Raw genomic sequence first — 21653 nt, forward strand, 5'->3', positions numbered from 1 at the left:
AGGTTATACCAGGTGTTTGGACCATTCCAATCAATAGTGCATGCACTTTACAATATTTTACAGAAGTAGTTTTGGTATTTGAGGAAGAATGACTTTAAGATGACATTCAACCTTCATCTTTTTATTTTTAGTCATTGCACAATTAGTCCTAGAACATCAATTATTCATTGTTTATTGACTATTAGCACTCAGTATGTATTTCAAGGAAATTACTGTCTTAGTTTACTTAGAGCATCATTTTCTGTGGAAATGGAAACAGACACGCACTTTAGGAAACACACCACTCTCTCCATTTCTCATTGTGAAGGAAGTCTGTGGCTCAAGGCAACAACCATTTTAGGTTTCATGTGAAGTTTTTTTTTTTAAAGTTTTGAAATGTACAAAATTATGAACATAAAACTTCTTCAGAACAAGAATGATCCCAAATAAATACTCCTAGCCTAGAATTTTCATCCAGTTTCTCACTGAAATTTCTTGAGGCCATTTATCAGAAATATTTTAAAATATAGCCTTGATTTTCAAGATCCCATAACCCTGCTTCTTTCAGCTCTTCTGTAGACCTTTTAAGTGAAGATTAGTAAGGGCCAAATTTCATTTGGTCATCAGCAAACCCATCTCTGATAGTTCAATTCTATCAAATAACTGTTTGCTCTTCAAGTTCTAAGGGGATTTTTAAAAAATTCTATTTTAGGGCTGGAGAGATGGCTCAGTGGTTAAGAGCTCTGTCTGTTCATCCTAGAGGTCCTGAGTTCAATTCCCAACAACCACATGGTGGCTCATAACCATCTATGATGTGATCTGGCCTGCAGATGTGCATGCACATAGAGCATTCAAAATAAATAAAGAAAATCTTAAAAAAATGATTAAAAATCTTTTGAAAAAAATTCTATTTTAGTTTTGATTATTGTTAGTGGCTATTCAGCCCCATAGATATATCTACAATATACACCTAAGACTTGGGAAGAATCACAAAAAGAGGGTGTAGTGGGCAGAAAGATTCCAAGAGCCAGAGAATCAGAATGCTGGCTTACCTTTTATTCCCACTGAAAATGAATCAAATATGTTAATAAAAGTATCAGTTGGGAAGAAGAGTTTTTCTTTTCAAATACCTGTAGATTCAATCTCTGTAATTAACCTTCTCCTCTCACTGCTTCGTGAAAGTAATATATATATAAAACTATGTTTCAATTAAATCTATTTCCCATCCCATTTTCTCCTCTCCAATTCTTTATCATTCTCTCCTTCCACTTTGCCCTTCTACCTGAGTCCAGTTAGTACCGCTTATCTGTGTATGGGTGTAGGATTATCTACTGGAGCATAGGTGGACCCTTATGGGTTGCATCCTTGAAGGAAATGTAGTCTTCCACACTAGCAGCCACCAATTAATTTTCAACAGCTTCTTATCTAGGAGCCGGACTTCATGAGGACATCTCTTGTCTTGCTGGGGTTCTGGCTAGCCTGGTACTCCTGGTACTGTGCTCCTACAGTAGTTGGTCTCCACATGGCTGTTTTGAAAGTTATTTAGGGTTAATTCTTGTTATATTTCTTACTCTTCCTCGCCTTCCTGTTTCTCACCTCATTTGAGCCTTCCTGTGCCTCTGTTTACCTGTTCATACCATCTACATTCTATCTTTAGTCCCTTAAACTACTCCCACAATGGTTCCTTTCTAGTTTTCTGACCTCTGTGGGTACTTAAGTTTAAAATATCTTATGTTTCAAAGCTAGCATTCACATAGAGAGAGTACTTGTCTTTCTGGATCTCAGTTAACTCATTCCATATGATCTTTTTTTAGTTACCTCCATTCACCTGCAAATTTCATGGTTCCAGTTTTCTTTACAGTTGGTTGGATTTCCAGTGAATATATTTTCATTTCCCATTCATCATTTGAAAGACATATTAGTCTTTGGTTAATAATGTCTATCACATGACAAAGGGACTCACTGTTTTCATTTCCTGGCTCCTGTGAATAGGGCAACAGTTCGCTTGGTTGAGCAAATGCCTATGGAGCAGGATGTGGTGCCGGCCTCCACAAATGCACAAAACACGCCACTGTCTTTTTGAATCTATGTTACTTCACTTAATATAATATTTTCTAGTTCTATCCATTTACTCATAAAGTTCAGGATTTCATTTTCCTTTACAAATGAATAGTTCTTGAGTGTGTGTAGGACCACATTATCATTATCTATACATCAGTTGACAAACATTTAGGTTGATTCCATTTCCTAGTGATTGTGAGTGGAGTGGGAACGAGCCTGGCTTATCAGGTATCAGTGGAGAATAAGGTTGAGTCCTTTGGACACATGCCACGAAGAGGAACAGCTGAGATATAAGGAACATTTTCATGTAGCTTTTTAGAATTCTCCTATGGCTTCTCAGGTTTGTACTTTCCACAAAAAAGTGAATGAGGCTTTCCTTTCTCCATTTTCTTAGCAGCATTTGTTGTCATTTGTTCTTTTAGTCTCAGCCATTTTGACTGGGGTAAGATAAAATTCTTAAAATAGTTTTAATTTGCATTTCCCTGTTTTGTTCTTGCTGCTTCTTTATTAAATTTACTTTATTTGCTACTGGGATAAGGATTCTTAAGCATTTTCATTTTGTACTGTCTTATTCACCTGAACAGTGGCTGAGAAGGTTAATGCCAATTATATTTCTCAGCATTATATATTATATTTCTTTTGAGAACTCTATTTTTAGTACCACCCCCTAATTTTTAATTAGGTTGTTTCTTGATGTTTTAGTTTTTGAGTTATTTGTATATTCTAGACATTGATCCTCTATCTAATGTATATCTGGTTTATTCCTCCCATTCAGTAGGCTACCTCTTCATTAGCATAATGGTGTCTTTTGCTGTAGAGCTTTTTAGTTTCATGTAATTCCATTTGTCTTAAGGCCTGCACTGTTATGTATCCTCTTAATAAATTCCTTTCCTGTGCCTGTTTGTCGAAGAATATTATTTTTCTTCTTATGATAGTTTCAGGGTATCAGGTCTTATGTTGATATCCTTGATCCATTTGGAGTTTAGCTTTCTGTAGGGTGAGAGATAATAATCTAGTCTTGTTTCATATATAGTTAGGGAGCTTTACAAGCACAATTTGTTGACGATGTTGTCTTTTCTCCAATATGTATTTTCACCACTCTCCCTTTTTGGTCAAAAGTCAGCTAGCTCTGGGAATATGGATTTCAATTTGGGTCTTCAATTCTAGTCCATTATTCAACTGTCACTTTTTATGGTGTTATTATGTTATTTTTTTATTGTGATAGTTCTATAGTAAGACTTGAAATCAGGGGTGATGATACATCTAGCAGCATTTTTATTGTTAACAATTAGTTTTGTATCCTGGTTCTTTTGTGTCTACATACATGTTTTTTTTTTTTCAATGCAGTTTATTCAGAAACCTTGAACAATCCTCGGACCCTGGGGAAAGCCAGCCCACAGCTTAAATAGCCTCTGGGTAGCCAACCCAGGCGTGCCACGTGGGCAATGCAGATAGGTCCACATACATGGAAGCAAGCCAGATCCTCAGCCTTAGCCAAATGTGGAATTGTTCGTGACAGAGAGCACTCACCATCGGGAAGGTGGAAGGTGGAAACCAGCTCCATCTTTAAGGCATAGCATTCTGCAGCTCTCTACAGTTCCCCCTTTTTGTTTTAGATGCATCAGGCAAGAGTAGAGGTCTGATCTCTGATATTAGAAATAAATTGGGACTTTGTACCGATGTTCGTTTGGGTGTCATCCAGCCAAAGAGCATCAGACCCGTACATACATGTTTTGAGATTCTTTTTTTTTAACTTCTGTGATGAATTGGATTTACTGGAATTTTGATGGAAATTGCATTAAAACTGTAGATTGCTTTTGGTGAGTGTGTATGGTGTTTCATCATATTAATCTCACCAAAAAATAAGTATGGGTTTCAGCTTCGGGTATCTTCTTCAGTTTCCTTTTTGGTGTAATTTTAATTAATTAAAAAGATCCCTCAGAAAAGGGAAACCTTCATTCCCACCATCTCTGCTCATCAAGTCGCATCAGACTGAGCATGTTCTGCTCCCCTCATTCAGAGATCCTCATTCAGAGATCCACATGGAGACTGAGCTGCCAATTGGCTACATCTGAGCAGGGGGTCTATGTCCTCTTCATGCATGATCCTTCATTGGTGCATCAGTCTCTGCAGGACCCCCTGGGCTCAGATCCTTTAGCTTTGTCGGTCTCCTTGTGGGTCTCCTGTTTCCTCCATGTCCCTCTATCCCTACCCCTCTCTTCCTCCATAAGACTCCCTGTACTCTGCCAAGTTTGACCCTGAGTCTCAGCATCTGCTTCGATTCCCTGTTGGGTATACCCTTTATGGTAGATTCCCATCCTCTTTCCTCTCTTCTACCACTTCTGGTATCTATTCTATTTGACATTCTGAAAGAGATTTAAGCATCCTCCCTAGGGTCCTTCTTAGTGATTAGCTTCCCTAGTTTTCATTGTCCAAGTCTCTTACTTCCTTTGTTATATTTAGTCCAAATTTTAATTTGAGTTTGATGTTAATGTTTTTTAATGTTTATTTATTTATTCACACATCCCAACCATAGCCTCCTCCCTCCTCTTCTTCTGGTCCTACCCTTACACCCTCTTTTCTCATACCCCCCCCTTTTCCTCAGAAAATGGGAACCACCAGCCCTCTACCAACCAACCCCAGGACATCTAATAGCATTAGGACTGAGTGCGCCCTTTTCCACAGAGGCTGAGCAAGGCAGCCCCACCAGAAGGAAGTGATCAAAAATTAGGCAACAAAGTCCGTGTCAGAGACAGCTCCTGCTCCCCTACTAGGGAACGCACATGAAGACTAAGGTGCCCATAGGCTACATATGTGTAGAGGATCTAGGTACAGTACATGCATGGTCCTTGCTTATTTGGTGCTTCAGTCTCCTTAAGCCATTCTAGGCCCAGGTTAGTTGACTTTGTTGGTCTTTTTGTGGAGTGTTTGTCTCCTCTGGGTCTTTATATCCTCCACTTCACTCTTTCACCAGGCTCCTGGTGCTCTGCCTAACGTTCGGCTTTGAGTCACAGCAAATGGGATTGTTTTCCTGATTTTTTTTTCTCTCCTTTTCTTGGTATGCTTGTTATGGTTTATGGGAAGGCTACTGATTTTCTGTGTTAATCTTGTATCTTCCTACTTTGCTTAACATTTTTATAAGATGTAGGAGTTTTGCAGCGATGCCTTGAAGTGTTTGTATATAGATTTGTATCATCTCCAAATAAATATGCTTTGATTTATTCCTTTCTTAATTTATCCCTGGTTTTAATGCCTTAGATAAGACATTTCGCACTTATTTTGAACAAGAGTAGAACAAGTGGACATTATTGTCTTGTTACTAATTTTAGTGCAGATGCTTTGAGTTTTTCTTCATTTGTCATGATATTGACTGTAAGCTTGTAGTGTATTACCTTTACTATGTTGAGCTATGGTTTTTGTATTCCTAGAGTCACAGGAGTTTCATTATGAAAGAATGTTAGATTTTGTTAAAGGCTTTCCTTTTGATGAGGGATTACATTGAATCTGTGGATTCCTTTCGGTAGCATAGCTATTTTCTCAGTATTAATTATGCTGACATATAATTAGCATGGATGGTCTTTCTATTTTCTACTGTCTTCAATCTATTTCTTTTGTGTTTCAAAATTTTCATCACAAAGGTGATGATTAAATTTTTTCCAAATTATTTTATTTTTTTGAGACTTGTGAATGGGGGGATTGATTTTTTAAACCATGAGTTATCCTTGTTTGTTTCTAGTAATATTTCTTAAAGTCTGCAATACCTGCTCTAAGTCTATCTTTACAAATTTGACTTTTAATATTGTGCAGAGTAATAATATTGCATAGCATTTTTTTTGTTTCTGAATTATTTTACCTAGCATAATGTGACCTAAGTTTATTTTGTATAGATTTAAATATTTAATCCTTTTATATTTGACAAATTTAAAATATATTTGAGCTTAAAATATGAATCCTATGTTTTTTGTTTGTTTGTTCCTATTTGTCCAACATGGCTTAAATTTTAAAAATTTATTTTCAAATATCTGTTTCCATAAGACCAAGATATAATACATAGTTGAATACTTCAGGAAAAAATGGATATGTAGTTATGGTGTATTTTCAAATATCTGTTTCCATAAGACCAAGATATAATACATAGTTGAATACTTCAGGAAAAAATGGATATGTAGTTATGGTGTAATACAAAGACTGTCACAATATAATCAGATGTCTTCCTTTCAAAGTCTTTTCCTAATGCTTTAAAGTATGAATTTAAATAGGCACTAAGTGCTTATGGGTTTCAGGTTCATCATTATTGGGTCAAGGTGAAGATTTAGTAATATGAGTAAAATCATTTTGAAACTTTTTATTTCTAGAGAGTACATTATATTATTATTAACAACTCTGTACATAGTAACAACTTAAAGTTTTATTTTTACTGAAATCTGTTTATACTGTCCAACAAGTGGAATATATTTTATTTTAAAGACTGGAATGAACATTAAAATATTTCTAGAATATGAAATTTAAAAGTGTGCATGTATAATTGAGTGTGTGTCAAGCCCAGTGATTTAAAACATGCTTCCATTTGTATCTCTGTGCTACCTGTGCCAGGTGTGTTATGTAGACAGCTATAGAGTCTTGTCAGTAGTGTTTAAGAGATGTGCTTTTTGTATTCAAATCATTTGTGGCTACTTAGTTACTTACTACTAACTTTGGAGTTGTTTTAGTTCTTTATTCTATATTTTTCTTGTATGTAAAATGAGATAGTAAAAGTACCTCATTCATTCAAGTTGTTCTGAATATTAAACTGATCAGTACACTTAACCTTTAGGACAGTCTATATCAAACATAAAACTGAGAATTACTAATTTTTTACTAAAATTAATTTTTATCTTAACTGAATAGTAGTTAAAATTTACATTTTGTTCTTTAATGTAGTAATAGTTATGTTTAAATTTACGTATTTGTTACATTATCATGTTTGTTTGTTTATTCTGTGGTTGTGTGCATTGGTGGACACATGCCATGGTGCACAGGTGGAAGTCAGAGAACTTTCTGAAGGAGAGGGGAGGAAAGGGGAGAGGAGGGAAAATTGTAGCATTGATTCATTCCAAAGCTTATTGGGACATAGTACAGTCTTTATAACCCAACCTTGTTTGTTGCACAAAGGTTCTAGATCATAAAGGCCTGGCAGAGACATCTGTACTACAGCCTGGACTAGCTGAAAGTCTTCCTTACTTTAGGCTGCACTTGGAGTTGCTAGGTCTAAAATCATGGCTGTTTAGACCTACCAGTGTCAAATAAAGATTAGGACTAGTATCAGAGCTCATAATCTTGTTAAGATGCATGAATTTTTATTAAAACACAGTTCTCTTATGCTTTGTTTTAGGTAACCTTGGCCGTGTTGAGCAAGTCTCTGAGTTTGAGTATGATCTGTTCATTAGGCCAGACACCTGTAATCCTCGCTTCCGCGTCTGGTTCAACTTTACTGTTGAAAATGTGAAAGAATCACAGGTGAGGGAAATGGTGGCTATCTAGTGTGCTCTTACAAATAGAACATAGTTTTCTTTCTTTAACAGCTGTTAAAACTCTGTAGCAGATTATATTTCTCTACATCTATAGCAATAAAAGGATTTTGTTTCAAGAGATATTGAGCAGTAGGAAAAGAATGCTAACTTATGTTTTCTGATGGGAATTAATCCACACTTTTATCTAAGAAATAAAGAATTATTTACTGATTAAATTCTTATATGTGACGCTTCCTTGTGGACTACCATAAGGAAACATTGGAAGTGCTTTGTTGCTTATGTTTCTAAGACGCTGTTACATCATCTTTCTAAGACCCAGGAAGACTTTTCTCATAAGCCCCATCTCATAAAAAGCCCTTATCTTTCCAACAGGATGTTCCTATTTTAAGGTTGCATGACTATTATAACTGATTGTCTTCCCTGAAGTTTATGTGCTCAGGAACTGAAAGGCTTTTTATGTTGTTATCTAGTGATTTTGGGAGACCTCGTGTTGTGTTTTCTGTTCATGCTTAAATTTTATGAACATATTAATCTGATTTAATTTTGATTTCTTCAGCTTTACTTTCTAACTGCTAGTGATTCATAGTCCTTTTGAAAACTTGTTTTTCATGAGTGAATATTGATGAAAATAATGATAAGTACTTATGCTTTAAATATACATTAGCAAAATCTAATTCTAACAAACATTGCCACTCTGTTCCATTCAGACAGCTACAAACAAGCAGACTACACCAACGGTGTGTGACTAGTGATTTTATGATTCTGTATGCACATGGAAGCCTGGCCATGGAAGGCATTACCCCTTTCTCCTTGGGTTGTCTTTATCTGGACTACCAGGAAGAAAAATGAGCTTGTTCCATGTCTCCTCAGAGTCACTCAATGCTGTCTGCATCTCTCTGTTCTTTTCAGTTACAGCTTGATTCATGTTTTAGGCTCTGGAAGTGTTTGGAATTCAGGGACTCCTGGGCTCTTCCTTGACACTGTTCTGTTCCTGGCATACTAGCTTTAGCAGAAGAGGGAGGAATACTAAACTTTTCAACCAATTGTCCCAGTTCCCTGCAATACCACTGATGCAGCACTGGGGAATATGCCCTCTTTGTTGCTGTTTAGAGGCCAACTGGTGGGAACTGAATATGGGAAAAATATCTGTATCATGCTAAATATGACACTTCAGAGTTTTAGCACATGAGAAAGGAGACAAAAGAGCCAAAGCTTACACAGAGACCCCATACCCTGAGCAACTAGTTCTAGCCTTGCTTCTTGCTTTTAGCTAATCTTACAAGACCGGCTCTCTTTTTTTAGAGTTTCCATAGCAGTATCATGCACTTTCTCATTCCTGTCCATGTACAGCGGTTCATCTGCCTCTAGGATTATTCCATAACATAATCAATAATCTTCAAATACTCTTTGAAAATTTATGTGTACGCCTGAAACGTTCTCTAGATATCACAAAGTGAACAAATATCCTCTCGTCCATCCTTCTATTGCTATTGCCAGCTCAGGTTGGTAAGTTAGACTTATCATATATACACTCCTCTGAAAAGCAAAAACTATTCTGCAGACAGTTCACATGAACGAGGGAAAACATTTTCTTAAATGCCACATAAATGTGCCAGGATATCCAATCCATAGAAAGTACTGCTCTTTTCTTTCTTACATAGTTTATATTCTTCAGCTTGCCTCTGTGTCTAAGAAACCAGTAAGTCCTAGAAAAGGCACTTTTTTTTTTTAAATTTTATTGTTAAATAGAGACTGAGTAGTAGTTCCTGAATTTATGCTATTTCTTAAACTTTGGGTCACATTAGGGCCAGCCATTGTTTCTTACTTCAGTCTCAAATGAAGATTGTCTGTATTCAGCTCATATTAATAAGTAAAGGAGTAGGGATGTGTTCATTTGACATTTGCTGAAAATCACTCCCTCCAGTTACTCTACCTGACACAGACTGTTGGGAAAGTTCCCATGCATTTCAAATGTTATAGTTTGCTTTGCTAATTTGCTTGTAGAATGCCCGTTTTATTGTTTGAAATGATATGTCAAAACCATAGTGTCCTAAATTTTATACTGTATATTTAAAGTATATAGGCTTTATGGCATTCTTTCTAGCAATTAAATAAGTAACATGAATGTGTTCTAAGCAAGTTCCTTTGATGAGAGAATTGGGTGTGTTTTATGAACACGTATTTTTGAAGTTGTAATGGCTGATATTTAATCTTCTTCCCTGGGTTCTAACTATATAAACAAGACTACCCTACGCTGTGACAATCTGAAACCTTCAATGTGTTCATGTAGTTTTCTGAGCCTGATGCTTCATTCACCATGTTTCTGTGGCCACTGTCTCATCAAATCTAACCACAGTATAAAGTTATGGAAATCTGTCTCAAGAAGGAATAAAGATTGACTAGAAAGATACTGTGTGTATCCCTAGTTCACAGGATATTTGTTTTCATGGTTGCCTACATGAACGAGAAAGGTTTTGCTATTAAAGTCTGACTTGTGAGATCTGCTTTTATAATGTCTTTTCCTATAATCTCTGTCCACATCTCTCCAATTTCCGCTAAAATGGGAGCTGCACGAATGTAATCTCCTCAAGAACTTTATTTAGTGCTTGAGGAACAAGCCGACAAGAAAATATTAGTCATCACAGACAGACTCCATTAAGTGAATGTTAAAAATCAAAGAATCAAATGTACTGTACATGCAGGGCTAGCTCCAGGGTTATTTTCCTTGATGTTGTTAGGAAGAGATAAAAGCTTGGAACATGTGCTGCAGTATCACAGGACTGATATATTAGCCCTGCAAAAGTAGTTGTTAAATAGTACATTTGCAAGAGTTGATGGAAACTAAATGTCCTGCTCCCTTTATGAAAAAGTAATTTTTCTCTCTGAAAAACTGATATTAAATATTCTTATGTAGAAATGCATTATTGATGAAGTAGAACATTTGTGTGAGGTAAAAGCAAATCTTTCTATTTAAATACTTACCACGGAATTTTAGCCAATAAGAGAAAAGAAAATGATATGCTTGGGCTACTTCAGCTGTTTTCATTTGTACATTGTTTTCTATATTCTATTTTTATTTTTCCATTTCCTGATTACAAAAGCAGCCAGTGCTCAATATATTAAACATGGAATATATAGTTAATTCTTAGAAGCAGAAAATGGAACATAGACACACACACACATGCACACACATGCACACCACTATCATTTTTCCTAGTTTGAGGTAGATAATACTAAATTGGATATATTCTCTATGGTATTTTTTAGATAATTAATTTGCATTATAAATATAATTCTAATATTTTTCCTTTAAGAACCAAATATGACAATTACTTTTGTATCATTAAATTTTGCAAACATGGCAAATAACTGTTTACTATGTACTCATTCCTTACTCTTGAATATAAATGCTATATATTAATATATTAATATAATAAATCATATATTACATTATATATTATTGTACATGGTATTGTTGGAAACATCTTACTGTAGGAAATATTAAAAAAATATTTAGAAAGAACTTCTTTGCAGGGAAGTGGTTGGACAAAGGATGTGTGCATCTTGGAGAACCAGCGCCTGTTATTTAAAGTTTATGCTACTTGGTTTTCCCATCAGTATCAAATTAGGTGTTTTTTAAAACTTTCTTGACTGAAATTGCTGTTTTTATGCAAATATTCACATTTTCAGAGTGAATTGCTTGTTTTCTTTACTTTGAAACCCCACACAGGTAAATAGTTTATTGCAGAGTGCCTCAGGCCTCTAGGCATAAAGAAATTAATTGCATTCCAGTAACATCATTGCACTACAGAACAAGTCCATTTGTTATATTTTGTTTCTTTTTCTCTGCTCATCAATCCTGTTTTATCTGGGCATGCAACAGATTTTTCTCTAGATACAAAAAGAAGAATAATAAGGTCTGATGTAGCATCATTGAAATAAGATGGTTGTAGGCTTGTACCCATAGTCCCAGTTACTTGAGAGGCTGAGGTAGAAAAAAATTAGAGTTAAGGGGTCTGGCCCCAGCCTTGGGTAAGAGAGAAAGATCCTGTTTTTCAAAGGAAATTTATCTTTTTATTAATTTTTTTCGTATGTATAGAAGTGACTGCTCCTTGAGGTTTACTCTAAAGCTTTGCTGGGGGCATAATGTAGTGAAGGCAATTTAGCCCTATTGCACAGATGTGACTTTCTGGAAAAACCCACCGAGTGACTCCGACATGAGGGATGCTTGATCACAGACCAGACATCTCACAACCCTCTATTTTGGAAATCATGACATACCTGGGCGTGAAGATATTCACTTATTTTTCCAAAGGGATCTTCAGTTTTGGGTACCTGTTGTCCAATTTGGGTGTATATTGTGTTCTATTTAAACTCATTGATTTTGGTAACTGGGCATGTATAGAAGCAGGTATTTCATCATAGTCATAAGGTAGCTTTTCAATGAGAGGCCTTTAGGACTTTGTTAGTTCTTTGCAGTTAATTTCAAGTAAATGATATTTTTTCATTGTTTTAGAGTCTTACCATGTGTGTATACAGCTTTTCACACAGCTTATTGGCCCAGTGTGTAATACTCTACAGATTTATGGAACATTTTTCTTTGCCAGTGTTTCTATTCTAATATTGTGTTTTGCATTTCTAGATCTACCATCTTAAATTCATTCCTTATTCTTCTAACTTCTGTTTTTTCAGCCATATGTAGTAAAAGTCCTTTATTTTTTTACATTTTAGTTTAGGTTATATGTTCTGATTGAAAATCTTAGGGATCATATAGTTTACTGCACTTGTTTCTTTCCTTTCTGGATTCAGTCTTTAGTTGCTGGGGACAGCGTCTAAAATCAGCTGTTTAATAATATAATAAAAGGGGAAAATAAATTTACTACCAGATACTCTGTTTGGCTGAGAATATATCATGTTTCAGTTTTAACAATATGTACTACAAAATAAAAGGAGGATGAAGACAAATTAGGATACATACAAGATTATATATTCTGAGAGAGAGTATATATATTAAAAGGGTGCGAAGTAAGGGGTTGGAAAAATACAATATAAAAATTCAACAGGGTCTTTTCTGAGACTGACATTCAACCAAGGACCATGTATGGATATAACCTAGAACCTCCACTCAGATGTAGCCTGTGGTAGCTCAGTAACCAATTGGTTTCCCAAAGTGAGGGGAACAAGGACTATTTCTAACAGGAACTCAATGACTGGCTCTTTGGTCTCCCCACCCCCGAAGGGAGGAGCAGTCCTGTTAGGCCACAGAGGAGGGCTTTGCAACCAGTCCTGAAGATACCTGATAAAACAGGATCAGATGAATGGGGAGGAGGTCCCCCCTATCAGTGGACTTGGAAAGGGGCAGGGTGGAGATGAGGGAGGGAGGGAGGGACTGGGAGGGAATGAGGGATCGGGACACGGCTGGGATACAGAGTTAATAAAATGTAACTGATAAAAAAAATTCAATGAATATTGGTCACTTGGAATGACCATATCATCCCAAATTGGCCATTTTTAAACTTAAAGTAAATCCCTGGAATCTCTATTGGACCACGAGCATAAATTTTAACTTTACCTTGTTGGGGACTGTCATAGCGTTAAACAAATTTTTGAGTTAGAATATTAAATTTAGTAAATTACAAAAAAGGTGCTTATTAGAACAGGGTAGATTAAAGCTGAAGGAATTACAGTTGTTGTAGTTATTGTTACTATCAAGTATAAAGTATATCCGTGAGAATCACTAGCTGGATTTAAACTGAAGGAAAGCTTTCCTGGGGAGAAAGGACATCAGTGGCCACTCGGTTGGAACAAATGACCTAAATATACACTTGACAAAATATAATGAAACTTGAACACTATTCATTGAGACTTGAAGAGGAATAACATAACAGAGTTGCCATCCATACTAAGATGCACTGGAGGAACAATCTATGGATTGATATTTTAAGCTGTGTTCACATGTGTAAAGTATCAGTAGTATAAAGATCTCTCAAAATTTGCATATTATTTCAAAACAATTCTAATGAGAATTTTAAAATTATTAATTACAATTTATTCACTTTGTATCCCAGCTGTGGCCCCCTCCCTTTTCTCCTCCCAATCCCACCCTCCCTCCTCTTTTCTCCCCCTATGCCTTATCTTCCAAAGTAATTCTAAAATTAATGTATAGAAACACAACATCAAGAATATCCCAGCCAAACTGAAGGAAAACCAATGAATTTCCTATTTGTTTCCTAATGGAACTGCTAGTTCAACTAACTTTTTTAAAAATAGCATTGATAATTTAAAATCACCATAACATTGCATAAGAAGAAACATTCTAAATGAACAGTAGAGGAATAAAAAAATCTATTTCATGAGTTACTTTCTGACAATAATTTTCTTATAAAGAGTAGAAATAGCAGGATGTATATATAGCAAAATATTTATAATATTTTAAAAACTTTAATGTGTGGATTAAAGACTTAAATATCAGAACAACTTGAACATTTAAACTGTGAAAAGCATAGCAATAGTTTATGGAGAGCAACCAAGGGCCATGGAAATAGCCTGGTTGTTTGGGATTTTTAAGAGGGCCCTTTTGGCCAACAGCTCAATTGATCTGCTTCTGGCACTGGATATTCCATTTGGTGGTGAGAGGTACCTAGTTGGAATTGTTTCTCCCATTATTTGTCATGACTACACAAAAGCTTCTACTGCATTAGGCTTGCATATGACTTCTCAAATGGTTCTTAGTTTTTACTCTCTCTCTCTGTATTCCAGTGGTTCTCAACCTTCCTAATTCTGTAACCCTGTAATACAGGTCTTCGTGTTGTGGGGGCCCCAATCTTATGATTATTTCATTGCTACTACATAACTATAATTTTGCTACTGTTACAAATTATAATGTAAATGTCAAGGGGTTGTGGTCCACAGGTTGAGAACCACTACTGTACTCCCTCCCTCCTGCCCCACCTTTTTGCTCCCCCTTCATGTTTGGTCCTCCCTCCTATTTCAGTTGCCCCTACACCCCATCCATCTACAATTGTCTATGCTGTTTCCTCTTACTAGGGAGATCCCCTACTTATTGTCTTTACTCTATAGCTAAACTCTGCCATTATATGGATTGTGGGATGCTTATTGAAAATTTAACAGCTAACATCTACATATAATATATACCAAATTGTTTTGTTAACTCATTAAGGGGTTGTGTTAACTCATTAAAGATGGTGTTTTTCTGCCTCCATTCATGATTTTTTTTAATAGATTCATTATTTATTATAATTTATTCACTTTGTATCCCGGCTGTTGCCCCCTCCCTCATCTCCTCCCATTCCCACCCTCCCTTCCTCTTCTCCTATGTCCCTCCCCTAGTCCACTGATAAGGGAGATCCTCCAGTCCTACTATCTGATCCAGTCTATCAGGTCTCATAAGGACAGGCTGCATCCTCTTTTTCTGTGGCCTGGCAAGGCTGCCTCCTCCCAGGTTGGGGCAGGGGAGGTGTTCAAAGAGCCTGCCACTGAGTCCATCAGAGACAGCCCCTGCTGTACTTGCGAGGAAACCCCCATGGAGACTGAGCTGCCAATGGTCTACATATGAGCAAGGGGTCCAAGTCCTCTCCATGCAAGGTTATTGGTCGGTACATTTGTCTCTACAGGCTCCCCTGGACCCAGATTTTGTTGTTGTTGTTCTGTTGCTCTCCTTGTGGAGCTCCTTTCCCTCCAGGTCTTTCTATCTCTCCCCTCTTCCATAAAATTCCCTGTAATCAGCCCAGAGTTTGGCTATGATTCTCAGCATCTGCTTTGATATCCTGATGGGTAGATTCTTTCAGGGACTGTCTGTGGAAATCTCCTGCCCTTTTCCCTGTCTTCTCCTGCTTCCAATGTCTGTACTGTTTGCCCTTCTGAATGAGGACTGAGCATCTTCCCTAGCGTCATCCTTGTTTAGCTTCTTTAGAAGAAGCTGTAGATTTAGTAGTCTGTAGATTTTAGTATGTTTATCCTATATTATAAGGCTTAAATCCATGTATAAGTGAGCATATACCATGTGTGTCTTTCTGCTTCTGGGGTACCTTACTCGGGATGATATTTTGTAGTTCTATCCATTTGCCTGCAAATTTCATATTTCCTTGTTTTTAAGAGCTGAGTAATATTCCACTGTGTAAATCTACCACAATTTCTTTATCCATTCTTCAGTTGAGGAACATCTAGGTTGTTTCCAGATTCTGGCTATTATGAATAAAGCTGCTATGAACATAGTTGAGGAAGTGTCCTTGTTGATTGGTTGAGCATCTTTCAGATACATGTTTAGGAGCAGTATAGCTGGATCTTGAGGTAGCACTATTCTTAAATTTCTGAGAAAGCACCAGATTTTTTTCCAAAGTGGTTGTTCAAGCTTACATTACCACCAGCAGTGAAGGAGGGTTCCCCTTTCTGCCTATCCTCTCCAGCCTGTGTTAGCTCTTGAGTTTTTGATCTTAGCCATTCTGATGGTTGTAAGGTGAAACTCAGGGTTTTTTTTTTTATTTACAATTCCCTGATGACTAAGGACACTGAGCATTTATTTTTAAAATGTTTCTTTGCCATTTGATATTACTCTATTGAAAATTCTCACTGATCTCAAGCGTACTACAGAGCAACAGTGATAAAAACTGCATGGTACTGGCATAGGAACAGAATGGTGGATGAATGGAATGAATCGAATAGAAGACCCAGAAATAAACCCACACACCAATGGATACTTAATTTTTGACAAAGATGCTAAAACTATACAATGGAAAAAAGACAGCATCTTCAGCAAATGGTTTTGGTTTAACTGGATGTCTACATGTAAAAAATGCAAATAGAAGCATATTTATCACTCTGCACAAAACTAAAGTCCAAATGTATCAAAGACCTCAACATAAAACCTGACACACTAAATCTGTTAGAAGAAAAAGTAAGGAAAAGCCTTGCACTCCTTGGCACAGGAGACAACTCCATGAACAGAACACCAACAGCACAGGCTCTAAGATCTACAATTAATAAATGGGACCTTGTGAAAGTGAAAACTTCTGTAAGACAAAGAATATTGTCATTAGAACAAAACGACTGCCTACAGACTGGAGAAGGATCTTCACCAATCCTACATCTGACAGAGGGCTAATATCCAGAATATGTAAAGAACTCAAGAAATGAAACACCAACAAACCAAGTAATCCAATTAAAACATGAGGTACAGAATTTCATGATTTTTTAACAGTTGAATAATATTGCATTGTATAAAATATGCCACATTTTGTCTATTCGTCTGTTCATGGCCATTTAGACTGCTTCCAATTTCTGACAATTTTGAAGAGAGCAACAACGAATATGGATGAGCAAGTGCCTGTGTAGTAAAATATAAAGGTCTGGGCCCAGGGGTCTTTTCTGAGACTCCAACCAAGGCCCATGCGTGGAGATAACCTAGAACCCCTGCACAGATGTAGCCCATGTCAGTTCAGTGTCCAAGTGGGTTCCCTAGTAAGGGGAACTGGGACTGTCTCTGACATGAATTCATGGGCTGGCCTTTAATCACCTCCCCCTAATGGGGGAACAGCCTTACCAAGCCACAGAGGAAGACAATACAGCCAGTCCTGATGAGACCAGATAAACTAGGGTTAGATGGAAGGGGAGGAGGAACTCCTCTATCAGTGGACTAGGGGAAGGGCATGAGAGTAAGAGAGGGAGGGAGAGTGGGATTGGGAGGGAATAAGTGAGGAAGGCTACAGCTGGGATACAAAGTGAATAAACTGTAATTAATATAAAAAATAAAAATAAAAATTATTTTAAAAAATCTGCGGTGACCACCTACCCCCGGACAACCTAGTTTCTGTTTGTGAACATGAACATGCATAGATGACATGTAGAAGAGAAATATCTACAAAATGAACAGGAATAAATAAAAAAAAAATGAGTAACTGACCCCAGAAAAGAAAATGTTACAAGAAGGAAAAACTTGAAGACACAGAGAGAGACTGAAGCAGGAGGATCATAATAATGTCAGGGACTGCCTGGACTACCTAGGAAGCCCAGTGAGACCCTGGCCAAAGGAAACACACCACAAAACACAGAGAGAAAACAGCAGGAAGTCTTAAAGGTTAAAGAGAGAGCTGAGGACTTGGCTGAGTCACATAGAGCAGGGAGGTCACAAGTGTAAAAACCTGAGCTCAGATTTCTGGGACCCATGTTGAAAATCCATGTTGGGGTGGCAGATGCCTGTCTTCCCAACCATGCCATGATAGGAGGCAGAGACACAGATCCATAGACCTGGCTAGCTGGCTAGCCTGATATGTGTGGTGAAGTTCTATGTATGTGAGAGATCCTGTCTCAAAAACAAACAAACAAACAAACAAACAAAACAAAAAATGTGGAAGACACTGGAGCAGCAACACTGAAGGTTGTCTCCTGACTTTCCCAGTGGCCTGTGCAGAGTGTTGAAACTGTTGATGAGCACTCCATTGGGCCTACAGAAATTCCAGCTCAGTTTGCCGCTCTTTGAGAGGTTTCGGGTCTCCTGCTGCACTTACTTTTCATCATTTTATGTGTCTATGTAACATATACGTCAGTTACAAATAGCACCAAAGATACAAATAGAGCTAATTGATCTTCAGTAATTTTTCTGCTTACCTGGAAGACAGATCTGGACATACTGAAGAGGAATATGTCAGCAATAAGCTTTCATCTGCATGCATATCAGCCACAGTTCCACAAAGAGAATGAAGAGCCCAAAGTGATAGACTGAATCACTTGAGTGGAATCAGCCAAATTAATTTCTACTGTCTATTACCCTTCAAGGAATTCAGCAAAGTGAACTAGCAGCAAGGGCACAAGTAAGGACGAGAAAGTTCATGTGACTGCTTGGTTAACACATGTTATTTTCAGATGTGGATTTCATGTTTAGCAGACTTGGGTTTTTATTGTTATTATATTAGATAGAAAATTGATTTTCTCCACTCATATCTATTTCCGTTGTTGGGACATTGGAAATAGATACTAAATTTAACAGTACAAACTTGCTTTTTATTTATGCGCATGAATTCTGGCGATATATAAGTTGCCTAAAACTAAATAATATTTTATTCTTCCTTCAAATAATAAATACAACTTAACTGAAACAGATCTTAAATCTATTCTTATTTCCAAAATATTTTTGAAGATTCCATTTGGCAGCAAAACTTCATCCAAGAAATAAATTTACACTGCTTTTTCTTAGTACGGTAAAAAAAAAAAAAAAGTTCTTGGTGTAAGTTCTTGCAGGGCTCCAGGTGGATCTTGTGGTATATAAGGAACCACCACAGCAATTTCCATAGTGGCTGTACAAGTTTGCACATACACCAGCAATGGGTGTTTCTGCTACTTTTCATCCTTGCCATAATTAGCTGTCAGTTATTTTACTGATTTTTTTTGCCATTCAGACTAGTATAAGATGAAATCAAGTTGTTTGATTTGCGTTTTCCTCATTACTAAAGATGTTGGATATTTCTTTACATGTTTCTCAGCTATTTGTGTTTCATCTCTTGATAACTCTCTGTTTCGAATTGTACCCATTTTTAATTGACTTAATTGTTTTATGTCCAATTTTTTAAGTTCTTTATATACTGTAGATATTTGCCATCTAGTGGATGTGTAGTTGGTAAAAAAAAAAAAATCATTTCTCATTCTGTAGCCTAAATGCTTTGTCCAAATAATCGTGTCTTTGCTGTACAAAAGCTTTTCAGTTTTATAAGGTCCCATATTAATTGTTCTTAGAACTTGTAATACCAGTGTTATATTCAGGAAATCATTTCTTATAGGCACATTTTTAAGATTAAATTTTAAATAATTATTTTTTTAATGTTAAAACAGATTATCTTTTTTTTATTTTATTATTATTTTTTTTATCAGTTACATTTTAGGCGCCAGCCGGTTAGCTCAGTTGGTTAGAGCGTGGTGCTAATTATTTTTTGAATAGGTTTGGTGACATATAGGAATTGTTATGTTGTTATCAGTTTTGTTTTTTTTTTAAGGTTTTGGTAGACTATAAGCTGTGCTTGATAAAGTAGGAAGTTTCACTTAAGGAAACATTCATAAGGTAGGGTATTACCTTAAATCCCAGCAATCAGGAGGCAGAGGTAGGTGTATCTGAGTTCGAGGCCATCCTGGTATATAGAATGAGTTCAGGACAGTCAGGGCTATACAGGGAAACCCTAAAAAAGGAGAGGAGAAATTAAGATAGCAGAACATAAAGCTTACAGAATTTCCTTGTCAACTATGTTATTTCAGTTTCAGTGTAGGTGCTTCCTATATGAATATATTTTAATTCTTTTGAGTTGTTTTACATTACAGATATAAATTTTAGTTTCTTTGAACTGTTAATAAGATTAGGAACTATGTCTTGGATTATTTCCTCTGTATGTATATGTTATGCATTAAAATGCATTACTGTGTTCATAATGTTTACATGCTTCCTCGTGATATTTTAGACAGTCACTATCATTATAATGTGAGGTGAGTATGTCTTACATAAAAATCCAGCATTTAATGGTACAGTATTTAATTCCTTTTCACTATTGTCTAGATCATTTTGATATTGTTAAACTCAGTGGCTACATTGTCCCCGCTGTCTTAATTTATCTTGCACTAGATGCTGTTGCTGTTTCACTGTTAGGAGCTGCTTGCTGTTCTGATCTCATCTTTTCCTATTCTCCTTTGTAGGGTATTTCCTCCCCATTCTGTTATGTGCATTTCATGCTGTACATATTGTTTCTTTTTTTTCATATTTGCAGCATTATCTCTAAGTGAAACTCCTCTGGACTAAACAACCTATCTCACATTACTTATTTAAAAAAGAACAGAGCTAAACAGAGAATTCTCAATAGAGGAATATCAAATGGCCAAGAAACACTTAAACATTGTGTGCAGTAACTGTAAAACTGCAAATACTTGTCACAAGATTACATTATAATTACCTGTGCAAGGATTTTTGGACGTTTGAGTGAAAAGGTGAATTGTTTTAGAAGTGTAGGAAGTTGTAACTGCCTATGCTCCTTACAGAATTGCATTATTGTCTTGAACAGATGTTTGATATTTGAAAGGATAAATGGTCAAAATATTATGAATTAAAGATAATGATTTGTAAAAAGCAAACGACCCTGAGAGTTCACCTTACAATCTTCAGAATGGCTAAGATCAAAACCTCAAGTGACAACACATGCTGGATGAGGAGAAAGGAAAACCCTCCTCCACTGCTGGTGGGAATGTAAACTGGTACAACCACTCTGGATATCAATCTGGCGCTTTCTCAGATATTAAGGAATAGTGCTTCCTCAAGATCCAGCTATACCACTCCTAGGCATATATCCAAAAGAGGCTCAAATACACAATAAGGACATTTGCTCAATCATGTTTGTAGCAGCTTTATTTGTAATAGCCAGAAGCTGGAAACAGCCCAGATGCCCCTCAACTGAAGAATGGATACAGAAATTGTGGTATATCTACACAATGGAATATTACTCAGCAATAAAAAACAAGGAAATCATGAAATTTGCAGGTAAATGGTGGGATCTGGAAAGGATCATCTTGAGTGAGCTATCCCTGAAGCAGAAAGACATAAACGGTATATACTCACTCATATAGACATATAATATAGGATAAACCTACTAATATCTGTACACCTAAAGAAACTAATCAAGAGGGAGGACTCTGGCTAAAATGCTCAATCCCCACTCCAAAAGGCAAAGAGGATGGACCCCAGAAGAAGAAGAAAACAGGAAACAAGTTAAGAGCCTCCCACAGAGGGCCTCTGAAAGGCTCTGCCCTGAAGACTATCAAAGCAGATGTTGAGACTTACAGCCAAACTTTGAGCAGAATGCAGGGAATCTTATGAAAGTGGGAAATAATAGTAAGAGCTGGAGAGGGCAGGAGGTCCACAAGGTGAGCAACAGAACCAAAAAATTTGAGCACAGGGGTCTTTCCTGAGACTCATACTCCAATCAAGTATCATGCATGGAGACAACCTAGAACCCCTGCACAGATGTAGCCCATGGCAATTCAGTGTCCAAGTGGATTCCATAGTAATGGGAACAGGGACTGCTTCTGACATGAACTGATTGGCCTGCTCTTTGATCA

At 36.7% G+C, this 21653-nt stretch overlaps 1 protein-coding gene across 6 annotated transcripts in view; it reads left to right on the forward strand.

Moving 5' to 3' along the window:
* The window catches only part of Agbl4 (AGBL carboxypeptidase 4), a 1227056-nt gene that overhangs the window by 179999 nt on the left and 1025404 nt on the right, over positions 1-21653 (forward strand). For all 6 annotated transcript variants that reach the window (XM_060366135.1, XM_060366138.1, XM_060366141.1 and 3 more), the window contains exon 3: positions 7412-7536. In XM_060366135.1, coding sequence (XP_060222118.1) covers positions 7412-7536 — 125 coding nt within the window. The remainder of the gene's footprint in view (positions 1-7411; positions 7537-21653) is intronic.

The sequence above is a fragment of the Meriones unguiculatus genome, chromosome 12 (assembly GCF_030254825.1).
Source record: "Meriones unguiculatus strain TT.TT164.6M chromosome 12, Bangor_MerUng_6.1, whole genome shotgun sequence".
Taxonomy (NCBI): domain Eukaryota; kingdom Metazoa; phylum Chordata; class Mammalia; order Rodentia; family Muridae; genus Meriones; species Meriones unguiculatus.